The sequence below is a fragment of the Zootoca vivipara genome, chromosome 8, assembly GCF_963506605.1.
Source record: "Zootoca vivipara chromosome 8, rZooViv1.1, whole genome shotgun sequence".
Lineage (NCBI taxonomy): Eukaryota > Metazoa > Chordata > Lepidosauria > Squamata > Lacertidae > Zootoca > Zootoca vivipara.
The window spans coordinates 44376993-44401941 of record NC_083283.1 but is presented as its reverse complement, the minus strand read 5'-3'; the positions used below and the strand labels follow the sequence as shown (position 1 = coordinate 44401941).

At 42.0% G+C, this 24949-nt stretch overlaps 2 protein-coding genes across 10 annotated transcripts in view; one reads left to right on the top strand and one right to left on the bottom strand.

The window, feature by feature from the left end:
- The window catches only part of OSBPL1A (oxysterol binding protein like 1A), a 68846-nt gene extending 67726 nt beyond the window's left edge, over positions 1–1120 (bottom strand). Inside the window, exon 1 of one of the 5 annotated variants that reach the window (XM_035125123.2) lies at positions 1102–1120. In XM_035125123.2, the coding sequence (XP_034981014.2) occupies positions 1102–1111 (10 nt within the window). In that variant the 5' untranslated portion in view covers positions 1112–1120. Of the gene's footprint in view, positions 1–373; positions 578–611; positions 716–1101 lie in introns of those variants that run through there. The other 4 variants (XM_035125126.2, XM_035125129.2, XM_035125128.2 and 1 more) reach the window with 4 other exon arrangements.
- A 4836-nt stretch (positions 1121–5956) lies between these two features.
- On the top strand, positions 5957–24535 carry IMPACT (impact RWD domain protein). 5 transcript variants are annotated; one of them, XM_035125139.2, is made up of 11 exons: positions 5957–6027; positions 7180–7308; positions 8459–8511; positions 11529–11591; positions 12412–12497; positions 14601–14729; positions 16093–16187; positions 19641–19714; positions 20411–20501; positions 22681–22815; positions 24164–24535. In XM_035125139.2, exons 1-11 carry the CDS (start codon positions 5992–5994, stop codon positions 24224–24226), a joined length of 954 nt encoding a protein of 317 aa, XP_034981030.1. In that variant the 5' UTR covers positions 5957–5991; the 3' UTR covers positions 24227–24535. The 5 variants fall into 5 exon arrangements, with proteins under 5 accessions (XP_034981030.1, XP_034981029.1, XP_060133855.1 ...); XM_035125138.2 differs by having other exon boundaries at positions 14598–14729; XM_060277872.1 differs by having other exon boundaries at positions 5977–6060.
- The last annotated feature ends 414 nt before the right edge of the window (positions 24536–24949 follow it).

Here is a 24949-nt window from a genome sequence, read left to right as displayed (position 1 = left end):
GCAAGGCAGCTAACTTAGCCCGCAAAATTAAAACATCTTGTCACAGGTGACGGTTTTCGGTAGGGGGAGGGGAACGCCCCCCGCCCCGCCGCCAACAAGACGCGAGAAATTGCGATATAGCAGGACCCGCACTTCTGCGCAAAGCCTGCCCGGACCTCCTGCACCCCGCGCTGATATTCTTGCACATCCTGAGAGAGAGCAGCCAAGGGAGCGGCGCCGCCGCTTGCACTTCGCAGGAGCGCGCTCGCCACTTGCAACCCCCGGTCCCCGCCACTCCGAAGTGCGCTGCAGCTGCCAGCCAAGTGGGGGGTGCTTGGGAGCGGCGGGATTTAGCAGGGCACCACGCGCGGAGCGAGGCAGAAAGCGCACTCACGGGTTTTTTGGGAAGAAGAAGACGAAAACTCCCATCCCCAAACGACGCTGCAATTACACCGAGTGACGGGGAAGCTCCTCAGCTCCCCACGCAGCCCCACCTAGCAATTCAGCAGGCGCGCGCGGAAAGAAAGCGAGGGGGAAAGGACTATTTGGGCTGCGCTTTCTACGCCTCCTCCAGCAACACCCCCCCTCCCTTCGTGTGTGCGCGCATTCTCCGCCTCCCCTCTTTCTCTCACCGCTTCGGGCGGCGGCGCGAGGCCGGCAGCGGCGCAAACCCTTTTCGACCAGCCGCGGTCCGCTCCGCGCGCCCCCTCCCCTCGGGTTCTCTTGTAGTTCGCACTCCCGCGCACGTGACCGCGTGGCTCTGCCGGCCCTCCCGGCCGCGCTCCTCCTCCTCCTCCCCTAGGCCTGCCAAGATAAGAGGCTCTCGGGAGGCAGCGGCGAGAGCGGAGAGGCAAAGCTCCACCCAGCGGCGGAGGCGCGCGAGGCACTCGGCCGGCGCTGCCATCCCTTAAGCTTAAGCGGAGAGGAGACACCGGCACCCCTGGCTTACACCGACGCCGCAGGTTTTGTTGCCCACCGCCGCCCCGAGGAAGTAATGGATCTGCAGGTTCTCCTGCGACCTAGTGAACACAGCAACACGTCTTTGTAGCTAGGCTTTTGGACCTCCAAGTCCCACCTGCCTCAGCCAGCGCGGCCGGTGGACAGCATTTTGGGAAGTTTTACCTGGCAACATTTGGGTCGCAGGTTCCTCATCCCCTACTTGAAGGGCAGGGGAGCAGCTGCAGCCCGGGCCTGGCCCCCTAAATCAAGTAAATAAAATACTTTACCAAAAGTAGAAATAATCAGAATATTCGAAATTGAAATACAGTACAGTCCTAGCTGGCGTCATTTGAATGATGATGTGGCACATCCTATGGTAGTGAAGATCTTGACAGATTTTTCTGAGCACTTAGGGTCAAAATAAAGTAATTTAAAACAACTGTTGTTGAGACATTTCAGCCTGAATCCGCTAGCCAGAGCCAGACAGAGGAGGATGACTGGTGGGTGTCCTACGTGCACGCACCCATGCACACACACACACCCCAACATAAATCCTGCCTACACCCATGGCAGGGCTTGGTTCTGCAAGGATTTGAATAGCTGGACCAGAATGCACAACTGTAATTGCTTATTGTGTACAACAGGACTTCTGGCAAATAAGTCCTCAGAGGATTACAGCCTAACTGCATCTCGAAAGCAGCCCAGTGCTATGCAGAGTTAGGTGTCGCTGAACCCAATGAGATAGAACTGGACTGCAAGACTCACTCTTAAATTGAGGTCTGTAGTAAAGAGTAAGTTGTGTAAGGAGTGACTGCAGAATTACAGATCTAAGTAAAAACTTGTGTTTTGTTGCACCTTAAAGGCAAAAAGGTTTTATTTTGGCATGAACAACTTGTTCCACCAAATCACTTTCCACATGTATATTTCCCACAGTGAGAAGCATTTACAAGACCAGTCCCAAGCCTTACTGTGCAATATTAATAAATACTTTCTTATTTCATTTCTACTAATGTCTGCAAGATGTTTTGGAGAGAATATGTAAAGAAAATCTTCATATAGATAGCATAATCTGATTTTGATATGAGCTTTATAAATGAACTGGGGCATCTCATTAAAACAGGCTTCTCAAGAAACTTTGAGAAATAGCTCATATTAAAAAAAGTAACAAGGACAATTGACTGAATGATAAGCTATAACAATGCTAGAAAAATAAATGGAACTGTGGAAAACAGGTTTTAACTGCTGACACGAAGCTTTTTAAAATCTACACTAAATGTTAAGTATCATTTTCTTACCTAGTATTTTTCTTTGTGTCAGAAGAAGACCCTGTGGCATGGAATAAAATAAATCCCAGACTGGTTATATACATGTGCTCCTAATTCGTACATCCAGTTTTCTCCAGTAGTTCATAGTGTGTTAACTTGTGCCTTCAGCACTTGAGAATAATTTTGCAATAGCTGTGATATTGCCAAAACTGCAGACAGATCTGTAGTAAAGTGTTGCTAATAGTTACAGACTATAATAATGTGCCAGTGTGTCGAAACAAAGTAATTTCCATTTCCCATTAGATAATGTACTGCAAAAGTAGGCCAGGAGCTACAGTACCGTGAGAAAATTTGTCAAGAGTAGGTTGTTCCTTGACTAGACATGTTTAACCCGAAGGAACTAGAAACCAGAAAGATGCAAAGGAAGATGTAATGAGGAGGGTGGTTTTTATTAGTGGTGTTCGGTTCTTCTAATTAAAATATAGTGATAACATTGTGAAATAGCATCAGTTACCAGGAAAAGTACCAGGAAATTGAATGTTATTAACATTAAAAAAACCTATACAAAATGTATGTTTTTATGGTACTGGTGCTGCATATGTAGAGTTCTGGCTATCACTTTCTTGAGCAGGAGGTACAGTATTAAAACAAAACTACCTATCAAGGCCATTGAAGGATTGTAATGTATTAGTGAAGCATGCAGCCTATCCACATTTCCTCGGAAGCAACACCTACAGAGATTTTTTTAAAAGGCTTGTTGTTGTTGTTGTTTAGTCATTTAGTCGTGTCCGACTCTACGTGACCCCATGGAACAGAGCATGCCAGGCTTAATTTCATGTAAATTTTAAAGGCTTAATTTCTTGTAAATATGTATAGGACTGCATTTTAGAAGGATGTGAACACTCAATTTCTTTTCTTAAAGAGATAGCTCAGAACATTACAAACCATTTTGAAAAGTGAATGGAACAACTATAGTTATTTTGGTTGGAGTTTATCCAATGAAATAATCTTATAGAAGTTTGTAAACAAAACAACAGAACTACAAAAACGGCTCGCAGAGAATAAGCACATCAAGGAGCTTTCAAATAAAAGTTGTTGCAATGACATAATCACAGTCTTGGTCTATGGAATTTACCACCATCAAAGTTCATGATCACCAATGGTGATAATAGATTAATAAGATTAGATAAAGTAATGAGGGATGGATATTTCAAGAGAAACAAGATAACGGGACCAAGACTCCATTCCCATACCTAAGAAGTTCAGTACGTAATCAGGAAATTATTTCCTGTGCTTTTTGATAAAGATTATTGGGGTAGATAGATCACATCATTCTTATTAAGCAAGGCTGTATGCTTTTTCTTCTCTTTAATATTAGCTGCATGGTCTCTTAAATTCATGCCTAACTATCTTGTTGCTCCTAAATAAATGTTCCTTGTGATGCTAAAAACTTAATTCAAATTAAGTTTAACAAAGTTAAACTTAAGTTTAATTTCAACAACAACTTGACTCACTCAAGAACAACTTGACTCACTGCTTATATAAATGAAATCAGATGCACCAGCCGGCATAAGATCTATGTGTAAAATGTGTTTAGGATGGGCTGATGCTTATCTCTCCTGGAACGCTTACCATTCAAATATGAGTTTAGCTATCATGAATACTCACAAGGAGTGGCTGAGACCTCCTCCTCCTGAGAATTACAAGTTGCTTCAGAGAGAATTCTGAAATTTATTGAGCTGCCACCACTGTAAGATTTGTAGCCACCCACGTGGAGGCACAGTTTTCACAAACAGTACTCTCACTTGGATCTGCAAAGTTTACGAAATGTTAATACAGCTGCAGTCTCCTGTGTGAATTTGCTGTTAGAATAGTCTTGGAGATTTGGAATAGGAAGCACAAGATTGCTTCACATTTCCTGTTTCCTAACTTGTACATGATCTCTCCTTACTGCAGGATGTGTGTACTCTCAGCACAGAAGTGGGATGCCTCCATCAGAGGGGAGATGAAACAATTGTAATTAGGACATGATGGTGAATGTGTTGGGAACAGAAAGCATAAATATCTGAACTGACTCTTTAAAAGAAGGTTGAAACATGTGAAACATAGCCGTCATGATAATAAATAGTCATCTCCAAAGACTGCATTGCTCACGCTCAGATAACTCCAGCAATATGAATCATATGACACTGAACACAGTTTGCTTGGGAACAAACCTAAAATTGCAGGTCCACCTGTCTCACACAATTACTGCAAATCAAGCCAGTAAGACATTCAAAAGAAATTATGTGGAAAGGCCTATTATGAGAATACATTCAGATTTTAGAAGAAGATACGGTAACACAAAAAATACAGACTATTTCATCATTATATTGACTAGCATGGCCTTTTATCTTTTTCTACCCCCTTCCAAATATGTACATATTGTGTAGTTTTCATTTCTTCTTAGAGGGACCTATCAGCATCATTCCTTTAGAAAGTCATACGGTAGGTTTATGTCAAAACATAAGATAATCTTTATTTCAATTACCTGAATTTTCAACTAAAGCAGCCATATAAATTTATAAAAAATATAAAAGCACACAAAGGAAAAATGCAGAAAAGCCTTTAAGTTTAGATATATCCAACTTCTGTAGATAGTGGAAATGACTAATGGGACTTTTCAACTGGCAGAAATGGCTTGTAGGTTGGAACACATAACTTCTAAGTAGACATCTTTGTGTATTTTGTGGGTGAGCACTTTATTTGTGGGCACTACCATATCTGTTTTGACCCATATTCTATGGCTCCCCTGTAATTGCTTCCAGTAATGTTTTGGGCCACTCAGTTTGGCATAGATTTCTGCTTGGGAGTGTTCAACATGCTGTATCACAGCAGATTTAATGGCAACCATAGATACAATGTTTAGTATATAAGTGTTCTATACAGAAGCAAACATTTGAATGCACTTATCCCTCTTTACTCACATATAGCATTAGCAAACGTGTTCTTGGCATGGAGACTACAGTACATGTGAACAATCCAAGAAATGTGGTAAATGCATTTAAATGTAACAGGGTGCACCTAGACTGGGTGCACAGGTGCTCAAACAGGTAAGGACATTTTCTGTGGTTGCTGCCACATCTGCTTTGCCCCCGTGCCTGAAGCGATATCAAGTTCATAGTAATGCAAATTGCAGAGGTCATGTGTATGTACCACTCCCATTCTGATGAATTTATTCATAGTGAGAGTTTCCACACAGTCCTGTCAACGTTGCAAGCTGGCCAAAGTTCTAGCCTTTCAAATTCTGTGTTCTCGCTTTTCAAAATCGTCAATGCAAGCTACTACCATAAACATCAATAAAAAGTAGATTGTGTTGGATCCAATGGGACTGCGTTCAAGTATGGGTTTACATTTACTAAACGCCAAATCCCTTTTACAGCACCCCCAAATCTATAAACACTTTCTGCTCAATTACAGAACAGCTGTTTACCGCGACTGGGAAGCTGAAAAAGACACCCTATTTTGCATCTTTTTGGTCTTCATGTGTTTCACCTGCTGCACATTGCATTTCACCGTGGCCTTTCAGCCATACCTATTTCCCAAACGGTGGCAGTGCCCTCCCCACGAGAACCCGAGCGCCTCCGGCTCCGCGACGCTCTTGGCTCTTAAGCGAGGCGGCATCTCGCGTCCCCCAAAATACCGGGAGGTGTTTTGTTTTTGCAGCTCGCCTTTACGCACATGCGCTAACCTCTTTCTCGGGGGCAGTGATTCTGCGTCCCGGGCGCTGGGCTGATTGGACGCGCGAGCTCCGCCTTCCCGTGCCGTGATGGCGGCGAGTGACCCGGAAACGGCCCAGAGACAAGTGAGCGTGTTGCGGAGCGGGAGGCTATTTGGGGTGTGTGTGTGTGTGTGTGGTCGGGATAGGGATCGGGTTCCAGAAGAATGGGGCAGGTCAGGGAAACGGGGCGTTTGCCTAAGGGGTTTTGCCTGCATGCTAAAAGCCTAAGGTAGCAATGGTGGCGCACATGTGGCTAAATATGGTTGGACTCCATCGCCCTGCAGCCCCAACTTGCACGGTTAGCGAGTGATGGGCACTGTAGTTTAGCTAGCATCACCTTGAAGTATATTAATATATTCGTCATCCCGTTGGATCTGACCCAAATCCACCGAATTCAGTAGTGGCCGGATAGATGCTTCCAGAATGCCCCTAAGGAAACTTTCCCACCACCTGGTATGCAGAGGCGCACTTCCTCCAACTCTGGAAGCTTAATGGGACCATCATTATTTGCTGCTGCTTATAAATCCTTCCTTCGTGCATTGCTCTGATTGCCTTCTAAAGTCCACCTAGATTTGGGTACTGTGAGGCAACGGTGCTGAATGAGATGGGTCTTTGGCCTGATCCAGCAGGCTCTTCAGATATGTTCCAATTCTGTAATACCTTGCTCCTAAGCAGCCAGGTGGGACGCAGGTGGCGCTGTGGGTTAAACCACAGAGCCTAGGGCTTGCCGATTCAAAGGTTGACAGTTCAAATCCCCACGATGGGGTGAGCTCCTGTTGCTCGGTCCCAGCTCCTGCCAACCTAGCAGTTCGAAAGCATATCAAAGTGCAAGTAGATAAATAGGTACCGCTACAGTGGGAAGGTAAACGGCGTTTCCGTGTGCTGCTTTGGTTTGTCAGAAGCGGCTTTGTCCTGCTGGCCACATGCCCTGGAAGCTGTACGCCGGCTCCCTCGGCCAATAACGCGAGATGAGCGCCGCAACCCCAGAGTCGGTCACGACTGGAGCTAATGGTCAGGTCCAGCCACTATTTAAGCAGCCACTGTGTTGGGGAGTTGGCTTGTGCTGACTACTGAAGACTTTGTTTATTCCAACAGGCATTTTGACTGAATTCTGAATTTGTCGTTTTAACTGATTTTTATTTATATTGCATCAAGTTTATTGCACATCACTTAGAAATTATTGTAGTTCAGCAGTATATAAATAAAATAAAATATTATTGCATAATTTTCTGTTAGACAGAAGAAATTGAAGCCTTGTCTGCTATATATGGCGATGAATGGTGCACCATTGATGAAGATGCAAAAGTATTCTGCATTCAGATTAGTGATTGCCTGGAAAAGCAAAAGTGGAGACTCTGTCTGCAGGTAGGTTTTCCTGTAACATAATTGGGCTTTGAGTTTGCAACTGGATGTCTCAGGTGGGCATCTTTGAGCCAGGAGGTGTAACGTTGAAAATGTACTGTAATGTTTTATTATGTTATTCTGAAATGGTTGATTTTGAGAGGTATTGGTTGTTGTTGTTGTTGTTGTTGTTGTTGTTGTTGTTGTAAACTGCTTTGAGCTTGATTCTTTTGGTGGAAAAGCAGCATACAAATAAAATGAAGAATGAAGGAATTCTGGGTTGTGACTTGGCTTCAGATCTTTTGGGTTTAACTTTAGCCTTCGTTATGCATTACAATATTCACATATAAGGCATTCAGGATTTCAAGCTTAGAGCAGGGCAAGTGCTTCTGCATCAGCTCCATCCTCTGACAACTGAACCGTAACTGGTTGTCTGCAAGGGGATCCCTTTATACACACAGCTGCTTCTGCACTGGGCACCCACACAATCAGGAACCCTGTACAATTGGGGGTCCCGATCCTGGGAAGCCTGTAGGCGCAAGGTGCTGCTTGTGAGCAGGGGTTCCCTTGCTGGTAACTGCACTCAACATGTAGTCTTTAGAGGTCAGAGCTAGCACGGCAATGCAGCCCTGGGGATGTGGTGAGGATTGTGACCCCACCCTGTCTTGAAACTGTTGGTGCCCTACTTACAAATAACTAGGACTATTCTTTAACACACAATTAATTTTTAAATGACGCAGTTCGGATGTAGGGAGACACATCCTACTTTATTAATTGTTGCAGAGTTCTGTAACTTTTTAAAAAGCAAAACTTTCTTTGTAGGTTAGAATTTTTTTATTTTTCCAAGTATGTTTTAAGGTTGGCAAGATAGTTCTGGGGGTTCCATCCTTTAATGTTTGCATCTGTCTCATGTATAATGCCGAAAAAATGGGAGAAGTAAAATCTGTATATTATGGGAGAGCCATAAGGGTACCTAAGATACTGATTCTGTACATGTTTATGCATAAGGTTCACTTTGCGTGCAGGACTGTCATCTAAGAATTTATGTACTAATGTTTCCACTTATTTAATACCTTAACAATGTTTTGGAACTGTCCTACATTTCTCGTCCACCCCGTCCCCAGCTAGATTTGGAATGAAAATTTCTGGCTAATCTACTTTTAAAACTTTTCAGGTAATCCTTCCTCCTGAATATCCAACAACAGCACCACCTATTTATCAAATTAAGTAAGTAAGTGATAAGTTAATATTCTTGAAAAAGAAGAAGCTTCTTTTTTTTTTTAAGGAGATTTTTATTAATTTTCAAACAAGACAAACACAAACAAAACATATAATATAACACTGTCCCTTCGTTTTCCCTCCACCCACCGGTCCACTTCTGCCACCAGTGGAACCCGTGTGCTTTAAGAATCAAAGGGGTCCAATTGAGAGTTGGGTTCAGCTTCCCCCCTCCCTCCTCCCCCCCATATCCCCCCCCCTGCCACTGAGGGAACAGGGAGGAAGGAGTTATGGGGATTTGCATCCCCCAACTCTTTCATAATCATATTTGCTGACATAAAACACAGAAAGGAAAAGAAAAAGAGAAAAAGAAAATTGGGAAAAGTTGAAACTTCCCAGTTCTTATTATTTTAACATTTTAATTGCGACTCCCTCGATAGTCTTCCTCATGGTTTTCCTAAAAAAAAATCTGATTACTTGTGGCGAATTTTCCAACTCAGTTTCAAATCTTAATCTTATAGTAGTTAACTCAATCCTCCTCCTTTTCCATGCTGCCCTCCCACAGGTCCCCTCCTGCCACAAGAAGAGCCCGCAGGGCACAGCACTTCCAAGGTTCCATTTCCTCCTCACCCATCTGGACACCCCCTGCCACTGAGTGTCTCAGAATAAGGAGAGGGGGGTAGGCAGCTTTCTGCCTAAACACCTCACTTAACTTATAAAAATTTACAGTAACTTAAAAATTCTTTCCCAAACCATTCTTATACTCCCTTAGGAAAACATAACTTTTTTCCCCTTTCTTTTTTACCTTCCATCTCCTCTCCCTAAGTCTTTTCCCCCCAATTGGTTCAGCAATTCCATTATCAGGCCAAGATTTCGAAAACCGTCTTTCAAAAACCAAAACAATACCTTTTAACTAAAATTTTTACCCCACACCCATTCTTTCCCAAATCCATCTCCAGACCTTTGCCCCCTCTTGCCCCTGTCCTTCCCATCCCTCAAAAATACCACTCCACATTTTAACCCCTCCAGGATTTTCAATTCCATTAGTCTTTAAGTTCCTTTGTCTCTCATCTTCTTGTTCTGCTTGTTTTTCTCCCTTTTGAAATCCATGTTTTGCTTCATCCCAAACAAGTTTGTCATAGTCCAAATCCTCTTCAATGTTTTCATCCAGTTGTTTCTCCTCACACACAATCTCCGACTCAGCTGTTTCCAAATCTAAATTATCCTCTAAGTCCTGGACTTGGACTTCGGTCTCGACTAATGATAAATTGGGATGTTGCCGTTCCTTGTAAAAGTCTTCCCATGACAGCAGATAGCTCAGCACAGTCTCCTGGAAGGCTCTAGAAAGCTTTGTTTTCATACTTCTCGTAACCGCAGATAAACAGGGGGTAGGGAACAATGGATACTGGAAAATTCCTTTCTCAGACGATCGACTCCATTTTGGCTGTTCTTTTCCTTGGTTCTTAACTCAGTCCCAAATTCATTCTCATTTCCAATTTAAAAAGTTCTTTCACGTTTTCAAGCAATTTTTTTACTATTCACAACAATACAGTCAATCCACCCGGTCTTTAACAGTTTGACAGCTTTTGACAGCTGTCAAAACGCTCTTCCCCTTAATTCCGCTGTACCTCAAGGGGGGCCGGACTCGGGGGCTGAGATGGTTCCAAAAGAGTCTTTTTTTCCCTTTCGGGTCCACAACTCCGAATTCTTTCGTTGTTCGGCTTAGGTTTTTTAAAACGCCTCCCAGTTTCCCATTAGGAAGAGACCGGCTTCCGTTTCTTTAAAGTCTCTCCTATTTTTCCAATCGGCAAATTTAAAGTCCAGATCAAAATTCCACTTACTTCTTTGGAAATCTTTGATTCAAATCGGAAGAATCCGCCGCTTGCCGGGTCAGGACTCGGAGCTTCGCTTCCCGGAGGTAAGATGTGGCCCAAAATGGCTCCCGCGGTTCAACCCCGCCAGCTCGCGATCGCTCTATTGAGCTCTCGCGCGGCGGGGGATCCGCCAAACGGAGCAGCCGCTGGACGCCTAAGTCACCGGAACTCTCTATCTGGTGCTTTTACGGGGAGTCCGCTCGCTCTGCGGACTTCCCCCCCCCTCCGAGAAGCCAGGGACCTCGGCACGCGAAGTCCCTGCGTCCTTCTCACCGCCGCGACGAACCGGAAGTCCCCCTGAAAAAGAAGAAGCTTCTGTGCCTTTTGTTCCAAACTGTTAGTTTCATAATATGTAACCACTCTCTATGTGTGATACACAGGCTTGTGTGGAGCAAGTGAGTGTGTGGTGACCATACACACTTCAGCTTTGGAAATTTGACCAACAGGGAATGTAGCCCTCTGGCCAAAATCGGTTAATCGTCCTGGTTTAAAAGAACCCAGCAAACTCTAAATCAGGCATCCCCAAACTTCGGCCCTCCAGATGTTTTGGACTACAATTCCCATCATCCCTGACCACTGGTCCTGTTAGCTAGGGATCATGGGAGTTGTAGGCCAAAACATCCGGAGGGCCGCAGTTTGGGGATGCCTGCTCTAAATTATAGCAACATAAGGGAGAAAGCCTCCTGCCAACCTAGCAGTTCGAAAGCACGTCAAAATGCAAGTAGATAAATAGGAACCGCTATAGCGGGAAGGTAAATGGCGTTTCCATGTGCTGCTCTGGTTTGCCAGAAGCAGCTTTGTCATGCTGGCCACATGACCTGGAAGCTGTACGCCGGCTCCCTTGGCCAATAATGCGAGATGAGCGCGCAACCCCAGAGTCGGTCACGACTGGACCTAATGGTCAGGGGTCCCTTTACCTTTACCTTTAAGGGAGAAAGCAAGTGAAAATGTGTCTCTTCCTAGTTTTTTATTCTCATATTATGTGATATGGGTACTGTCCCAGTATGAAGAAGGTAGGATTGCAATGTGATTTGATTTTGCCGAAGCATATAAAATGCATAATCACGATGAGGTGTTTTTAATATCTCGAAGTAGAAAATGGTTTTAAAATGATGCAAATATTAAACTAGTACGTTCCTTTTTTTATTCTAGTGCTCCTTGGCTTTCTGGACAGGAATATGCGGAACTTGGAAATTGTCTGGAAGAACTCTATGTGTAAGTTGTGCTCTGTCGGAAAACGAATCATAGAAAGAAGCATGGGAAGCTGGGATCTAGCATAGTATCTGCTTTCTGTGAAAACCATGTTTTCACAAACCAGCAGAGAGGGGGTGCGGCTGTATCTGTAAATCGTATTGAAAGAGCCATGGAAGCATAGCTGCTGCCATGCTGCTTTTATTGTAGTTATTTGTATGTTTTCAGATTATATATGCACTTGAATTCTGTTAATGCTTAATCATTTTTCTATGTTTTTATTCTTGGTTTTATTCGTAAGCCTCCTTGAGTCCTGTTAGAGCAAAAGGTCGGGAATGAATGAATGAATAACAAACAAAGAAACAAACAAACAAGCAAGCGTAATAATAATAATAAATGGCATGGTTATATTTTTAAAAGTCCAAATACTGTCCTGAAATGTTTTATACATAATTCCAGCAGGTGGCAGCAATGTTGAAAAAGCATTATGAAGCAGAACCTTTTTCTGGAAGTGAAGATTTATGGATCTTATACAAAGTAGTCCAATCTGTTTTAGTGAGACAACTGTTATAGCAAAGCTAGGCAAAGGCCATGCGTTATGGTGTAACATCACGTGGCACATACTTCTGAGGAAGCATGTATAGGTTTGCACTTGCTGACTGCTCTCTTTCAAAACCTAAAGAACAAGCCACTCTGTGTCCCTGGAATGAAAGTGGTGTGTCATGGGATATTTTTACACAACAAGGCTCCTGAACCACATCTGAAACATATAGATTTCTAGGATGCTATCCATTAAAAAAGTAATTTTAGAGTAGATTTGTATATTTTGTATCATGCTTTTCAGACAGAATCTCGGTGAAAGCATCCTTTATCTGTGGGTGGAGAAGATACGTGAATTTTTGATAGAAAAATCACAGTCTTCTGATTCAGGTAAGGTGATAAATGGGTCTGGGCAACGCTCTGGAGCAGGTTTTGGGAACACGTGGGGAAAGGAAGGAGAAGTCCTGTTGCACACACATAGCTCTGCTCATACGGCACTACATATAACCCTAGATATTACTTTTGCTCATTACTATGTAGAAAAACCACAAGTGAGAAGTGAGAAGGCTGTGTTAAAGCTTGTTGGGCACCATGTGACCCAATAAGCAGAAGTACATGCAGGGCTCAGACATGGGAAGGGCTATGGCAGTCAACATAGTTCGTTCACTGTAAGGCCCCAGTGCAGCTGGATCAGGTGAGGCAGCATAAATAAAGCTAGAGGCAGGCTAAGATGCTTTCAGTTGCTTGAGAAAATGATCAATTCTGCTTAGTCCCCCCCCCCCCAAAAAAACCCCCAATTTCAAGCAAAGTATTACATCTAGTTCCAATAGATCAGTAGATTATTTTTTAAAAGGCACTTTTAGCCACTTCTCAGAGGCCTCAGCATTTCTCCTAAAGTGAGAAATGGTAAGTGAGAGTGCTATTAAAGCAGGAACTCCAGCTGCAGTTTAGTAAGTGTTTAATAATATCTGATAGCAGAACTGAAACCAGGAATACAAAAATATTTATGCAATAGAAATAGTACTAATTAATATTGTATGTGGGTTAAGATTCTGGAATATTTATTTATTGTTTTTATTTATTTCATGTATCAATTGCTTCCAACAAGACATTGCAAAGCGGTTAAACAATATAGACACAATTTTCAAGCCCAGTGCTGATACAGACAGGGAATAAAAATCTGTACTTAACAGACTTGTTGTGAAAGGAAGGCCTTCCATTAAAATCCAAAAAAAATAATTGAGATGGAACCTGACTGATTTGTAACAGGAAGGAGTTCCAAAGGGTGGGAGCCACCAAACCAAAGTCTTGCTTCTTTGTCAACAGAACAGCAACACAGTTGGAATATACAGGCATGTGGACTGGCATTTCTGTTATTCCTCCAAATTGCAATTTTATCATCTTGATACAAAAAATAAATAAGAGACATTTCAGTATGATAGTTCATGTTTAGTTTCTTCCTGAAGGGTGTCACATTTATTGGGGAAATTAATAGGTAGATTACAACACTTAGGGTGGGATCTTTAATGTGATCTGTACTTTTTTTGACAACTATTGGTGTGGCTTTGAAAACTGCAGGATTTGCAGCACACATATTTTTATGCTATCCTCTGCAAAGCATTCTTGAACCCAGACGTGCATTGAGCCATGCCTGCATTTGGTAATTCTCTCTGCCCTCTAGTGGTATAACGTTTTGGTGTCATGTACTAGGGAATCAGCATGTGGGTGAAAATGACTGGAGCATCCTGAGAGATATAGTGGACATTAAGCAGAATAAGGGGTGTTACAGTAATCTGTGCCAAATAATTTGCATTTCTTTACCCCATATAGATTATTGCTGAAATTTTAGTAACCATCTGAACTTTGCTTCAGTTTATCTGAAGTGGTACTCTTACTACGTTTTTCAAGGCTTTTGAATATGTGAGAGTCACATAGCAGGAATGGGAAATTTAGACATACAAACGGTGTTTGCACACATGTTTGTGATCCCTGGAGGTAATTTTTGCAAGTTCAAAATGCACAGAAGTTAAATGGCAAGATCTGCGTAATACTTGCTATGCTACCGTATGTTTCTTCTCTAAATCTGCACATGCAAAATTTACCCTTGTGTTTCTTTTAAACCCTGAAAAATACAATGTGTGAGTCTCACTTCATGCATTTTCCCTTTTTTTCTAATATGGGAAGCACTTGGATGTCAGAAAAATAATGAAAATTGTCTGTAGGTTGTTATGTACAATTGCACATGTAGGTATTCCTAGTAGTGGGTCCAAAATATTTTATAATACTTTACATGTAGTTCTGATTTGCTCTGCCCTCTGAATGACCAATGTGTCCTTTTTATTTATTTTTCAAAGTATGTGTTAAATGTGTTTCTTAAGGCCAGTTGCAAATGTAATTGTACCACTAACTTCCCCACAGTTGCTACCAATCACTTAAAATAGTTTGAACTGTCAAGAAAGCCTTTTAAAGCAAGTATTGCTTTTATACCAGTAGGACCAGATGTTAAAAAAATTACAGAAGAAACTGATCTGGAGTATGAAGACAATTTTTCACTGGAGCATCAACCCCTCCGGGAATGTGCAGCTGTAACTCTGAATTTTGATCTGTCAGAAAGCCAAGAAGGTAGAGTAGCTATTGCTGTTTAGTTATGTTTCCACTCTTACTTTTGTGTCTTTTAAAAAATATATATGAAACGGTGCTCATGAAGTGGAGCCAAGTACATTGCAAGCCATGTGAAAGCACTGCTGCAAATCATTTTGTCCTCCTGTGACTTATTCTGTGTTAGGTAAAGGTAAAGGGACCCCTGACCATTAGGTCCAGTCGTGACTGACTCTGGGGTTGAGGTGCTCATCTCGCATTATTGGCCAGGGAGCCAGCGTACAGCTTCCAGGTCATGTGGCCAGCATGACAAAGCCGCTTCTGGCGAACCAGAGCAGCACACGGAAACGCTGTTTACCTCCCTGCTGTAGCGGTACCTATTTATCTACTTGCACTTTGACATGCTTTCAAACTGCAAGGTTGGCAGGAGCTGGGACCGAGCAACGGGAGCTCACCCTGTCACGGGGATTCGAACCGCCGACCTTCTGATCAGCAAGCCCTAGGCTCTGTGGTTTAACCCACTGCGCCACCTGCGTCCCTTCTGTGTTAGGTACCTGCACTGTATTGTCTTGATTTTTTGATTAAAAATGGGTCTTGCAAAATAGAAAGCAGAACTGATGCCTTTGTGAAGGCAGTGAACATTTTCAAAGGGACTGATTCCCTAAAGCTTGCCTCCAACTTCTGCATGTTAGACATGGGTGTCTGAGCTAGGGAAGACTACATGCACAGATCTCTGTGGGAACTGGAACCCTGATCATTCTTTCCTGAACCTTCTCTCCTCAGATATCCACCTCACTCAGCACATGGACATCAGAGGTGGGATCAGAAAATGCCATAGCTCTCACACTGCTCTCTATGTGTGGACCCCCTTACCATGATTGTGAAGGGATCAATAGGGAAGTTACTGTTGATACAGTGAATGGCTTAGCAAATGGCATGGTGCAGAAGAGAGAGGAGTGTGATCCTAGGTGAGATTACACTATATGATTAGAAGAGTCAGGCATGGAGATTCCCCCCCACTATATCTTGCATTTTGTAAATATTGGTAAATATTGTTGCGTACATGAGCATGAATTGAGCCTTTGGTACATGTGCTCTGCTCTGCTCGCACACAGCAATTCCCCAACTTTCTTCCCAGTTTGAGGCAGCGTTTCGTTTGCAGTTTTTAACCCATAGTAAACTTGTAGCAAGCCGTAGAAAATGAAAGCTTTAAAAGTTGATGGAAGGCAAGAGAAGAAATCAGTGTAAATGATTTAAAAGAGAGGGGTGAAGCTTGAGATCGTAGGAGACAGAGGGAGAGACTAGTGGGGCATTCTGAATTACCGGTAGTTGGAGAGATGGTACAGTAGCCAACCTTTGCACAAAACCTACATTCTTAAATTTGCAGATGAAGAGCTGCCTCCAATTTATCATGGAAACCCAATTACAGACCGAAGAAGCACTTTCCAGGCACATTTAGCACCTGTTGTGAGCCCCAAACAGGTTAGTAAATCTGCTTTCTGACAGGCCTTTCAGTCTTTCCTCCTCTCTAGGTTATAAGTATGTATACAGGTATACATAATTATACATTCGTAAGTATGTATGTATATGTTCTCATTTGCTTAACACAGACACCACAAATATGTTTTCTTCTGCAAAATACAGATTTCTGTCATCCATTCCAGAGGGTCTTACTGGCTTAAATATTGCTATACAGATTAAAATGAACGACCTGGGGAATTTAGATTCAGGATCATCTTGAAAGAAGAGATGTATGGTAGCCTTTTGGAGCCAGGATATTTGTAAAAAAAGAGAGGTGTGCAGTAATTTAGATTCAAGATAATCGGATAAGAAAAGATAGAGTTGTATATTTGGCTTGAAGCTGAGCAGTGGATTGCATAGCTCTGGGATAACTTACGGAGTTCTACAGGCATTATCTGTTCCGTGAAAGCTTTTATTTGAAAAGCATAAGACCAAAGTATCCACAGTGGCCAGCTTTAAAGAAGGTAAAGGACCCCTGACCGTTAACTCCAGTCGCAGACAACTCTGGGCTTGCGGCGCTCATCTCGCTTTACAGGCCGAGGGCATTTGTCCGCAGACAGTTTTCCCGGGTCATGTGCCCAGCATGACTAAGCCGCTTCTGCTGCAACGGGACACCAAAACCAGAGCAGCGCACGGAAACGCCGTTTACCTTCCCGCCGGAGTGGTACCTATTTATCTACTTGCACTTTGTGCTTTCAAACTGCTAGGTGGGCAGGAGCTGGGACCGAGTACCCGGAGCTCACCCCGTCGCAGGGATTCGAACCGCCAACCTTCTGATTGGCAAGCCCAAGTGGCACAGTGGTTTAGACCACAGTGCCACCTGCGTCCCTTGGCCAGCTTTATGCCTGAGGGAAATACATCTGTGAGCAACTGTAGTGGGATTTGGTGCAGTGCAAACGCATCCTTTGTTTCCTAGGCTGTTCCCCTCTGCTGACATAAATACCTGTGGTGACTGAAGTTTGAAGGGACCTGATGGTCATCTAGTCCAACCCCCTGCAATGCAGGCATCTCAACATGTGGTCCACCATCCAATTTGAAACCATACCTGCTTAGCTTTGCAAATTTGCCAGAAGTTTTATTGCTGCATCACTAGAGTTTGGAGTATTGCCCACTGGCCTCAGTGGGACATACTCCTGAGTAGATATTCATAGGAATGCACTATTAATGCACACATACCAGACTGTGCCAGCTCAGTCCCATTTGCATGGTGGTGGAAACTGTTCTAGAATTGCTGGTTGATTACTAGCACAGTTAGTTATTTACATTGCCCTCCTTTGGTGCATTTTTCCCCTTAGAAAGGGAAATATATGATTTGGGAAACTGTTTTCAAAGCAAATTTCTCTTTGCAGATACTGTGAACTGTGTCTTGAGGTATGCTATATCAGTCCCCCCCCCTCTCCCCAGCATAGTAAGTGAATTTGCTGTGAAATAATGGGAATACTGCAAAGATAAATATTGGAGATGTATTTTGATAACTCTAGAGAGATGGCTTTCCCCCTCCCTTTTGAATTAAAAGCAATTTGCTTGCCAGGCATGTTTTCTCAAGCTCTCACAGCTTTAATAATGTTTTGCTTAAAGTGGTATTAATTATGCATTGTTTATTAAAACAGTTTTTTCATCACAAGGTTTATCTAGTACAGGGAAACATGAGCCATCTGATAAGAACAGAACAATAGGTAACTACGTTTAAGGAGATATGGGAGGAAAGGACAACTAATAAACTACCATCTAATTCTTTATTGAGCTCTTAGGGCCTACAGTGCAGACAAAGATTAAATGTGTAAAAGGGGTATTGGAGGAATCTTGATTATTTCCACAGATTAACACAATAGATTCTGTAACCTATTGGGCAAAAAAGCAACCCAGTGTGTTGTTGGTGTTGTTGGTGTTGTTGTTGTTTTAATCCACATACTGTTGATCCTGTTGATTTAAGTTTCTGAGTGAGAAAAAAGCTTTACAGGCTACACAGAGTGACATAGAGCTCAAACAGAAAGATGGTGTGTGGGTCTGGGGTGCCAACCCCCAGAAGCAGCCTTTGATGTCTTGATCTGTAAAGGCCTGTTGACGTTATTCCTACCGCTTCGTATTTCATTTTCTTACACAGAGAGCCCCTTGTGATTTTCTAGATCAGGCAGTGCATCTTCTCTGGCATCTGATCAGTAGTGTTTTGTTTTAATAAGATATCAAGGGCCCCATTTTTCACCTCCTAACATGCCTTGCCAAATGTACAAGACTGGCCCTGGCTGCTCACATTTCTAAGCATACGAAACTTTTCCCAAGGCTAAGAGCTGCAGGTCGATCTTCCTCCAGCGCTTTCCTTCCACAACAGTTTGCTATATCCTTCATCTTCTTCTCTTTACTCCATCCACACTCTTCATTTAAAATTTTGACAATGGCTTGAATCCCAAGTACATCTTCCGTTCATGGACTCCCTCATTTCCCAATACCACTTTGAAGGACCCCAAAGAGCAGAATTGCAGAGGTCTGTGGAGAAAAGGGTGTGTATGTGTGGAGATGGGAAGGTATATTCTATGAGCTCTGCTCTGTCTAGAGAAGGAAATGTAGGATCTCAGCTTATGTTTGCATCACATTTTTCAGCCATTCTCAAAGTGCATTTTAAAATATGTATAGTTATATCAAAACTAAGGACATTGGTGATACAGTCCAAGTTCCAGACTCTTTCCTCCAAAGGAAAGGGATAGAAGGTACTACAGATGAACATGGAGGGTGGGATATGGTAAGAAAAAATGCTAACCCAAAGAATCAGCCCTTCTGTCGATCTGTAACCTGTTCTTTTCTTTTCTCCCCCCATCCCAGTCCATGTTCCTTGTAAGCCCCAACAGTCTATGTAGCTGAAGGGGCTCCCTTGGTTGTCTTGGAAAGATCTTCATTGCACTCGTGGTCTTTGGAGTTTTGTGGTTAAAACATTAACTTCCTTGAGCAGCACTATCTCAGGTGGTACTAGGTGCATTTTACCATTACATCTATATCTTAAATCAGCCTTTGCCAACCTTGTGCCCACCAGATATTTTGAAATACAATTCCTGTCATCCTATTGGCCATGCTGACTGATAGGCATTGTGGTACAAAACATCTTGAGGCCACCAGGTTAGCAAAGGCTGTCTTAAAGTTTGCACTTGCAGGCTGTTGCCCTGGGCACATTTGCACAGATGTATACATCACTGCATCCAGTGGCATTTACTGCCAAGGAAACATGTACTTGCGCAAATGAGTAATTTCTTATACCAGAAGTATGGACGCCATATTGCAGTCTGCACAACTGTTGCATTTAATTTAATTGAAATGTTTTAGTAGTAACCACAGAGAATGAGCCTTGTTTGCAAAACCTTAAAAGTGAAGCATATAAGTATTTATATGTTGGGTGAAAAAAAAAAGCTTTTTTTTCTTTTGTAGGTGAAAAATGTTCTTGCTGATTTGTACAAGAATAAGAAAATAGCTAGTGCTACTCACAATATATACGCATACAGGTGAGTAGCCAATTTTCAGTGGCAATTATTTCAGAGGGATGAACGAGAGAAACATCTGCCTTGATTCTGTTACCTTAATAGCATCAAAACAGTCTCGCACTGTCATACAGTGTAACTGCAGGTGGTTATGAGAGATTTTAAGGCATTAGAATAAAAACAAAAGTCCCTTAAACAATATTGTTGAGATATGTACTATAGTGGTACCTCGGTTTATAAACACAATTGATTCCGGAAGTCTGTTCATAAACTGAAGCGTTCATAAACTGAAGCGAACTTTCCCATTGAAAGTAATGGAAAGTGGATTAATCTGTTCCAGACGGTCCAAGGAGTACTTAAACTGAAGCGTTCATAAACTGAAGCGAACTTTCCCATTGAAAGTAATGGAAAGTGGATTAATCCGTTCCAGACAGGTCCGCGGAGTACTCAACCTGAAGCGTACTTAACCCGAAGCATGGGTGTAATTGGTTACGGAAGTCTGTTCATAAACTGAAGCGTTCATAAACTGAAGCGAACTTTCCCATTGAAAGTAATGGAAAGTGAATTAATCTGTTCCAGATGGGTCCGCGGCGTTTGTAAACCGAAAATTCGTAAACCGAGGTGTTCATAAACCGAGGTTCCACTGTATAGGATAAGCAGCAAACATGTAAGGATGTTTGCTTTTTCCTTGACACTTTTTGTTTCACTTTTTGATTTTAGGATATACTGTGAAGATAAGCAGACTTTCTTACAGGATTGTGAAGATGATGGTGAAACAGCCGCAGGTGGACGTCTTCTCCATCTCATGCAGGTAAACAAAACCAATTGGTAATTGGAGAATTCCCCCCCCCCCAGTGTTTGGATTGTAGTTCTAAAATAAAGTTTATTCTACAAATCTGTATTTATGGGAGTGTAGCTGATAGATAGATGATGGATAAATAGAGAGATAGATGATAGATATAACCCATTAGAAAGTATTATTTGAGTATTTTGACACATGGGAGCTAAATGATGGAAATACTGTAAAGTAATAAAAATATCCTGCCATCCAGGTACTATTTAGTGGAAATATCAGTTTCTAGGCATAGAATTACAAGATCCGCAAAAGATACTAGAGACAGAAGCACTGAAAATGGCAGTCTGTGCCTAATTTCCCGTTTCCTTTACATTACATTTACATTATGGTGCAGTGAGATTCCTTGCCCAGATGCCACACATCACTGGCTGACGGGACTTGGGTGTTTCAAAATGTGGTGACATCACATCACATAGTAGCCCAGTTCACACATCACATCAAACCATAATTAACCATAAACTCTGCACCTGCTGAAAAGTTCCCCATTCTCCTCGTGTGCCAGTCCATAAAAGATTAAAACAGTAGAAGAATCAAGCACATTTTTTTTAAAAAAAATTAAATCACTAGCTTTCTATTTAAAAAAAGAGAGGAAATAAGTAATTAGCCTCCCCTGTGGGGAAAGGAAATTGACGCAGAGCAATTCTCAGGGAGGCTACTCAAGGGGAGATTAGTCACTAATCCCCCCAATGTAATCAATAGATGGCAATAAAATTGCTTGAACCTGTAAATTAGAAGCGCTTCATTTAATGGCATGGGAGCCCCGAAAAGCCTTAATAGTACTCAGACTCTCAACAGCGAAAAGAGTAGCCGTGCAACTGGGATTTATTACAAAAGAAATTGCTATGAATTGTATTTGAAACAAAGGAGGACCACCTTTTTAAAAAGTCTGTGTGCTATTTCCTTTTAGTAGATCTCAGGTAGATATAGACAACATGACCTGTTCATGTTTCAGTTTTGAACACTTGGAATTTGATGTCTGCGACATAATTTGGTTTTTGGAGAAACCCAACATGGTTTTAAAATGTCTGGGACTTAAAGCATTCGACAGTGACTTCACAGAGATTTGGTGTTGTTTTCTTGTATGACTCAGAAACTCTGACCTCCCCGTCAGAGAGCACCTTTGGGAAGGACCTACTTGGCTAAATGATGGGGGGGAAGTATTCTTTACTTTGACGTATTTGTTATCTTAAATTATTTACTGTTTGTATATGTTGGTGAAAACAACAAAACTTTTTAAAAATCTTTGTTACGGGGATAATATGAAAGCGTAGGCTATGGTCCTAATCTGGTCCAAGGGCATGAATTGGTTTCTGCATGCTGATCAGCCTTATGGTTGTATTTTAAGACTAGATACAGGCACTGGGCAGGTAAAAGATTGTGTCCAGTATTCCATGGGTCCCTCATGCTTCAGCCTCATCTAATATATGTACTCTAAGAGGCTTCAGGTTGCTGTAGCTTCTCTTCCAGCTTGCACTTGCTGCAGGCGTAGTGTTGCACGTTCTCAGTCAGGAAGACAAACGGGGCACAGGTGTTGCAGGTCACTGCAGCAGCTCCCTCTCCGTCCATGTCTCTTGGTTGTATGTACACTGTGAGATAGCACACTGGGAATCCTCATCAAACTCTGCTAAACGCTCTTGCAATGCTCCTGGTTACACGTCATGGCCAGAAGAGCTTCACCTGCTGGGTTTTTCCCCCTGTAGTGATTTTAGCCTTCGCTGAATGGGAGGTCTAGGGTCTGGCAGGTGGCGCTGCTGCCTCCGCTCCTGCAACCCTCTATATTTCATTTACAATAACTCTCCTCTTCCTGCTGTACTTCTTTCCCAATAGTGAGAGTAGTTAACAGTCAGATACTGAATTTATTAAGTATATGCTGGATATGCCCAAATTGTTGATGTACCAGTGCAGAATTTGAGTTTCTGGACCAATGTCAGCTTTTCTTATTAAAGAATTTTGGGCAAGGGAAGATGGAGTTGGCTTGTGCTAAAAAGGGGGGGGATGTTTATTTCTAGAAATATTCCAGAGTGTGGCATCAACAATGACATGTGCTCATTGTATACAGGAGAGCACATCCAGGCAGAAACAAGTCACACAGCTCATCTTCCAGATGTTAATGGACAAGTGTTTTTTAATACAGATCCTGGATGTCCGCAATGTTCTGGTGGTGGTGTCCCGCTGGTATGGTGGTATCCTGCTGGGACCAGATCGTTTTAAACACATCAACAATTGTGCCAGAAATATACTTGTGGAACAGAACTACACCAATTCCCCTGTAAGTCTACCCTAATAGCAATGGCTTCTGTTAATTGGCTGCTGAAATGCCATACACATAGACACTCTCAAAAATGCACGTAACTGAATTTTCCAATTTAGTTGTTGCATGAGAAAACTATTATTTATAATTTTTCCCAAGTTTAAAAGTAGTTTGGTGGGAAAGCTTTTTCAAGGAAAAGGTTGTGTTTTGGTGCATATTATTTCTCATGCCCAAACCCCAGACTGACGGTTTTCTCCTTCACCTCCCCACAAGTTCAGTGTGGGACTGGTTCCGAGAAGGAAACAATGGAATAAAGTCAGAGGTGCATGCCTGTGGGGGTGGCTAAACGCCACTTTTCGGTCTTGCTTCCTTTTCTGCTTGATGTGTTTGTGGCATGATTTCTGTGGCAAAAGGAAAGAACAGGAGTTGGCAGATGAGCACTGAAGACAGAGAGGGAAAGATCAAGTAGCAGCATGAAACATGGCAAAGCTAAGATATGTAATAAGAGGAGATTAGGTGGGCAGTGGTGGAGAGATGGAGAATTTTAAAGGTACCGGTAAAGGCTATAGAAAGTGACAGAGGTTCTTGAACTTTTAGGAGACTAATTTCCACCCTGTGTTAAAGGTAATTTTGTAAACAGGGTATAAAACCTGTAAAAACTTCCATGTTCATCTGAAATCAACTGTCTTTTGTACCAGTTGCTAAGTTGTTTGGAATGCATCCAATACTTAAAAATTTTCAGAGCCCTAAAACGCCACCTGCTCTGAAAAAAACATGTGGTGTTTTATGATTCAGTGGGTTATACAATAGTATTATTGATCTTGGTCATATAAAAGAGGGGGTAAATGAAGCATAATAGTCTAAACATTACTCTTTTAAAAATTATATTAATCAGAAACAACACCAGTGTGCCATGGAAAGTACAGTGTAATTTATTTACGATATGTTGTTAATGCAGTGCCTGTTTTCTGTTCAGAAAGTGACAAGAAAGTGTTCAGAAAGTGACAAGTGACAAGAAACAGCTCCAGTTGTATTGTCTGTCACTCATACCTAGGAGAAAACAGTTCTTATATAAAGCCTAACAGCAAGAAGTTGAAATGGAATCTGTTCTGTAATGTCTCCCATGGTTATGAATGGTTAGCATCATTTTGCAGACAACTTTCTCCTTTCAGAAATAATCTTAATGATATAAGTATAAATCTTTTCAGAATCCATTCAGTGAATCAGGAAAATATAAAACTAAACAGAGTATTAATTGTAGATCATTAACCTTGAAAGTATCCTACCAGTGCAGAAAAGCACAGCTGCTTATGCAGAGTAAGAAATAAGTTGTACTCATTTTGATTTTTTTCCTCCTCCTCTCTAGGAAAATTTATCTAAGCAACTGGGGAAGAACAAAAGAATAAGGAAGGACAAGAAGAAAATGTAACATTAATTCAGTTTGCAAAATCGCATAGCCATTTTATCTTTCCCCTGTATGTATGCAGTTAAAACACCAGTCACTCAGATAGTGAAAGGAACTTTTGTAATCCTACATGTTTTATCTTGAAGACATGGAAATATTTTGGAGTAAAAAGAAATATTTCATAGTAACAGAACTCAGTGGCAGCACCAGAAAATGTTTTTAGTTTGTTCAATGCCTCAGTTGCTCAGAAACCAAGGCCTTAAACAAATGAGATTTCTTTTGTATTCAGTTACTTAATTTGTTAAGAACAATTAAATGAGGAAATTCAGTGTTTCCCTGTCTTATCTTTCACTTCTGGGGAAGGGTTTCTGTTAACATATGGAAGGAAGAATTCATTGCACCAAGTAGGAATCTCAAAACACCTTTGAAAAATGAAACTTCATCCTACTGTCAAGTTTCTACTGTTTTTTCAATTCCCAGTTTTTCTTACTGGCAAGTTTCTATGCTATAGTCTGGCCATCAAACTAACTCTTATAAGTGAGGTTCACCTGATGTAATACATAACATTTCTTCTTCTTTGACAATCACTTGTAGCCGAGTAAGATTGTCTTCCATAAACACGGTTTTAACAATGAGTCTGTAAGTGACTGTGGAGACCAATTCTGGATCCACACATCCTTCCACAGTGGGGGCATTGGAACAATGGTATGTAAAAGTGCTTAATGCTAGCTGAATCATATGTTTTAA

Bases quoted from the DNA above. Each gene is read 5' to 3' on its own strand.
- IMPACT (XM_060277871.1), top strand. From the start codon at position 5,992: ATGGCGGCGAGTGACCCGGAAACGGCCCAGAGACAAGTGAGCGTGTTG. The intron at 12,498-14,597 runs GTAAGGTGATAA...CTTTTATACCAG, and splicing joins ATCACAGTCTTCTGATTCAG to TAGGACCAGATGTTAAAAAA. The intron at 16,188-19,640 runs GTTAGTAAATCT...TTTCTTTTGTAG, and splicing joins CTGTTGTGAGCCCCAAACAG to GTGAAAAATGTTCTTGCTGA.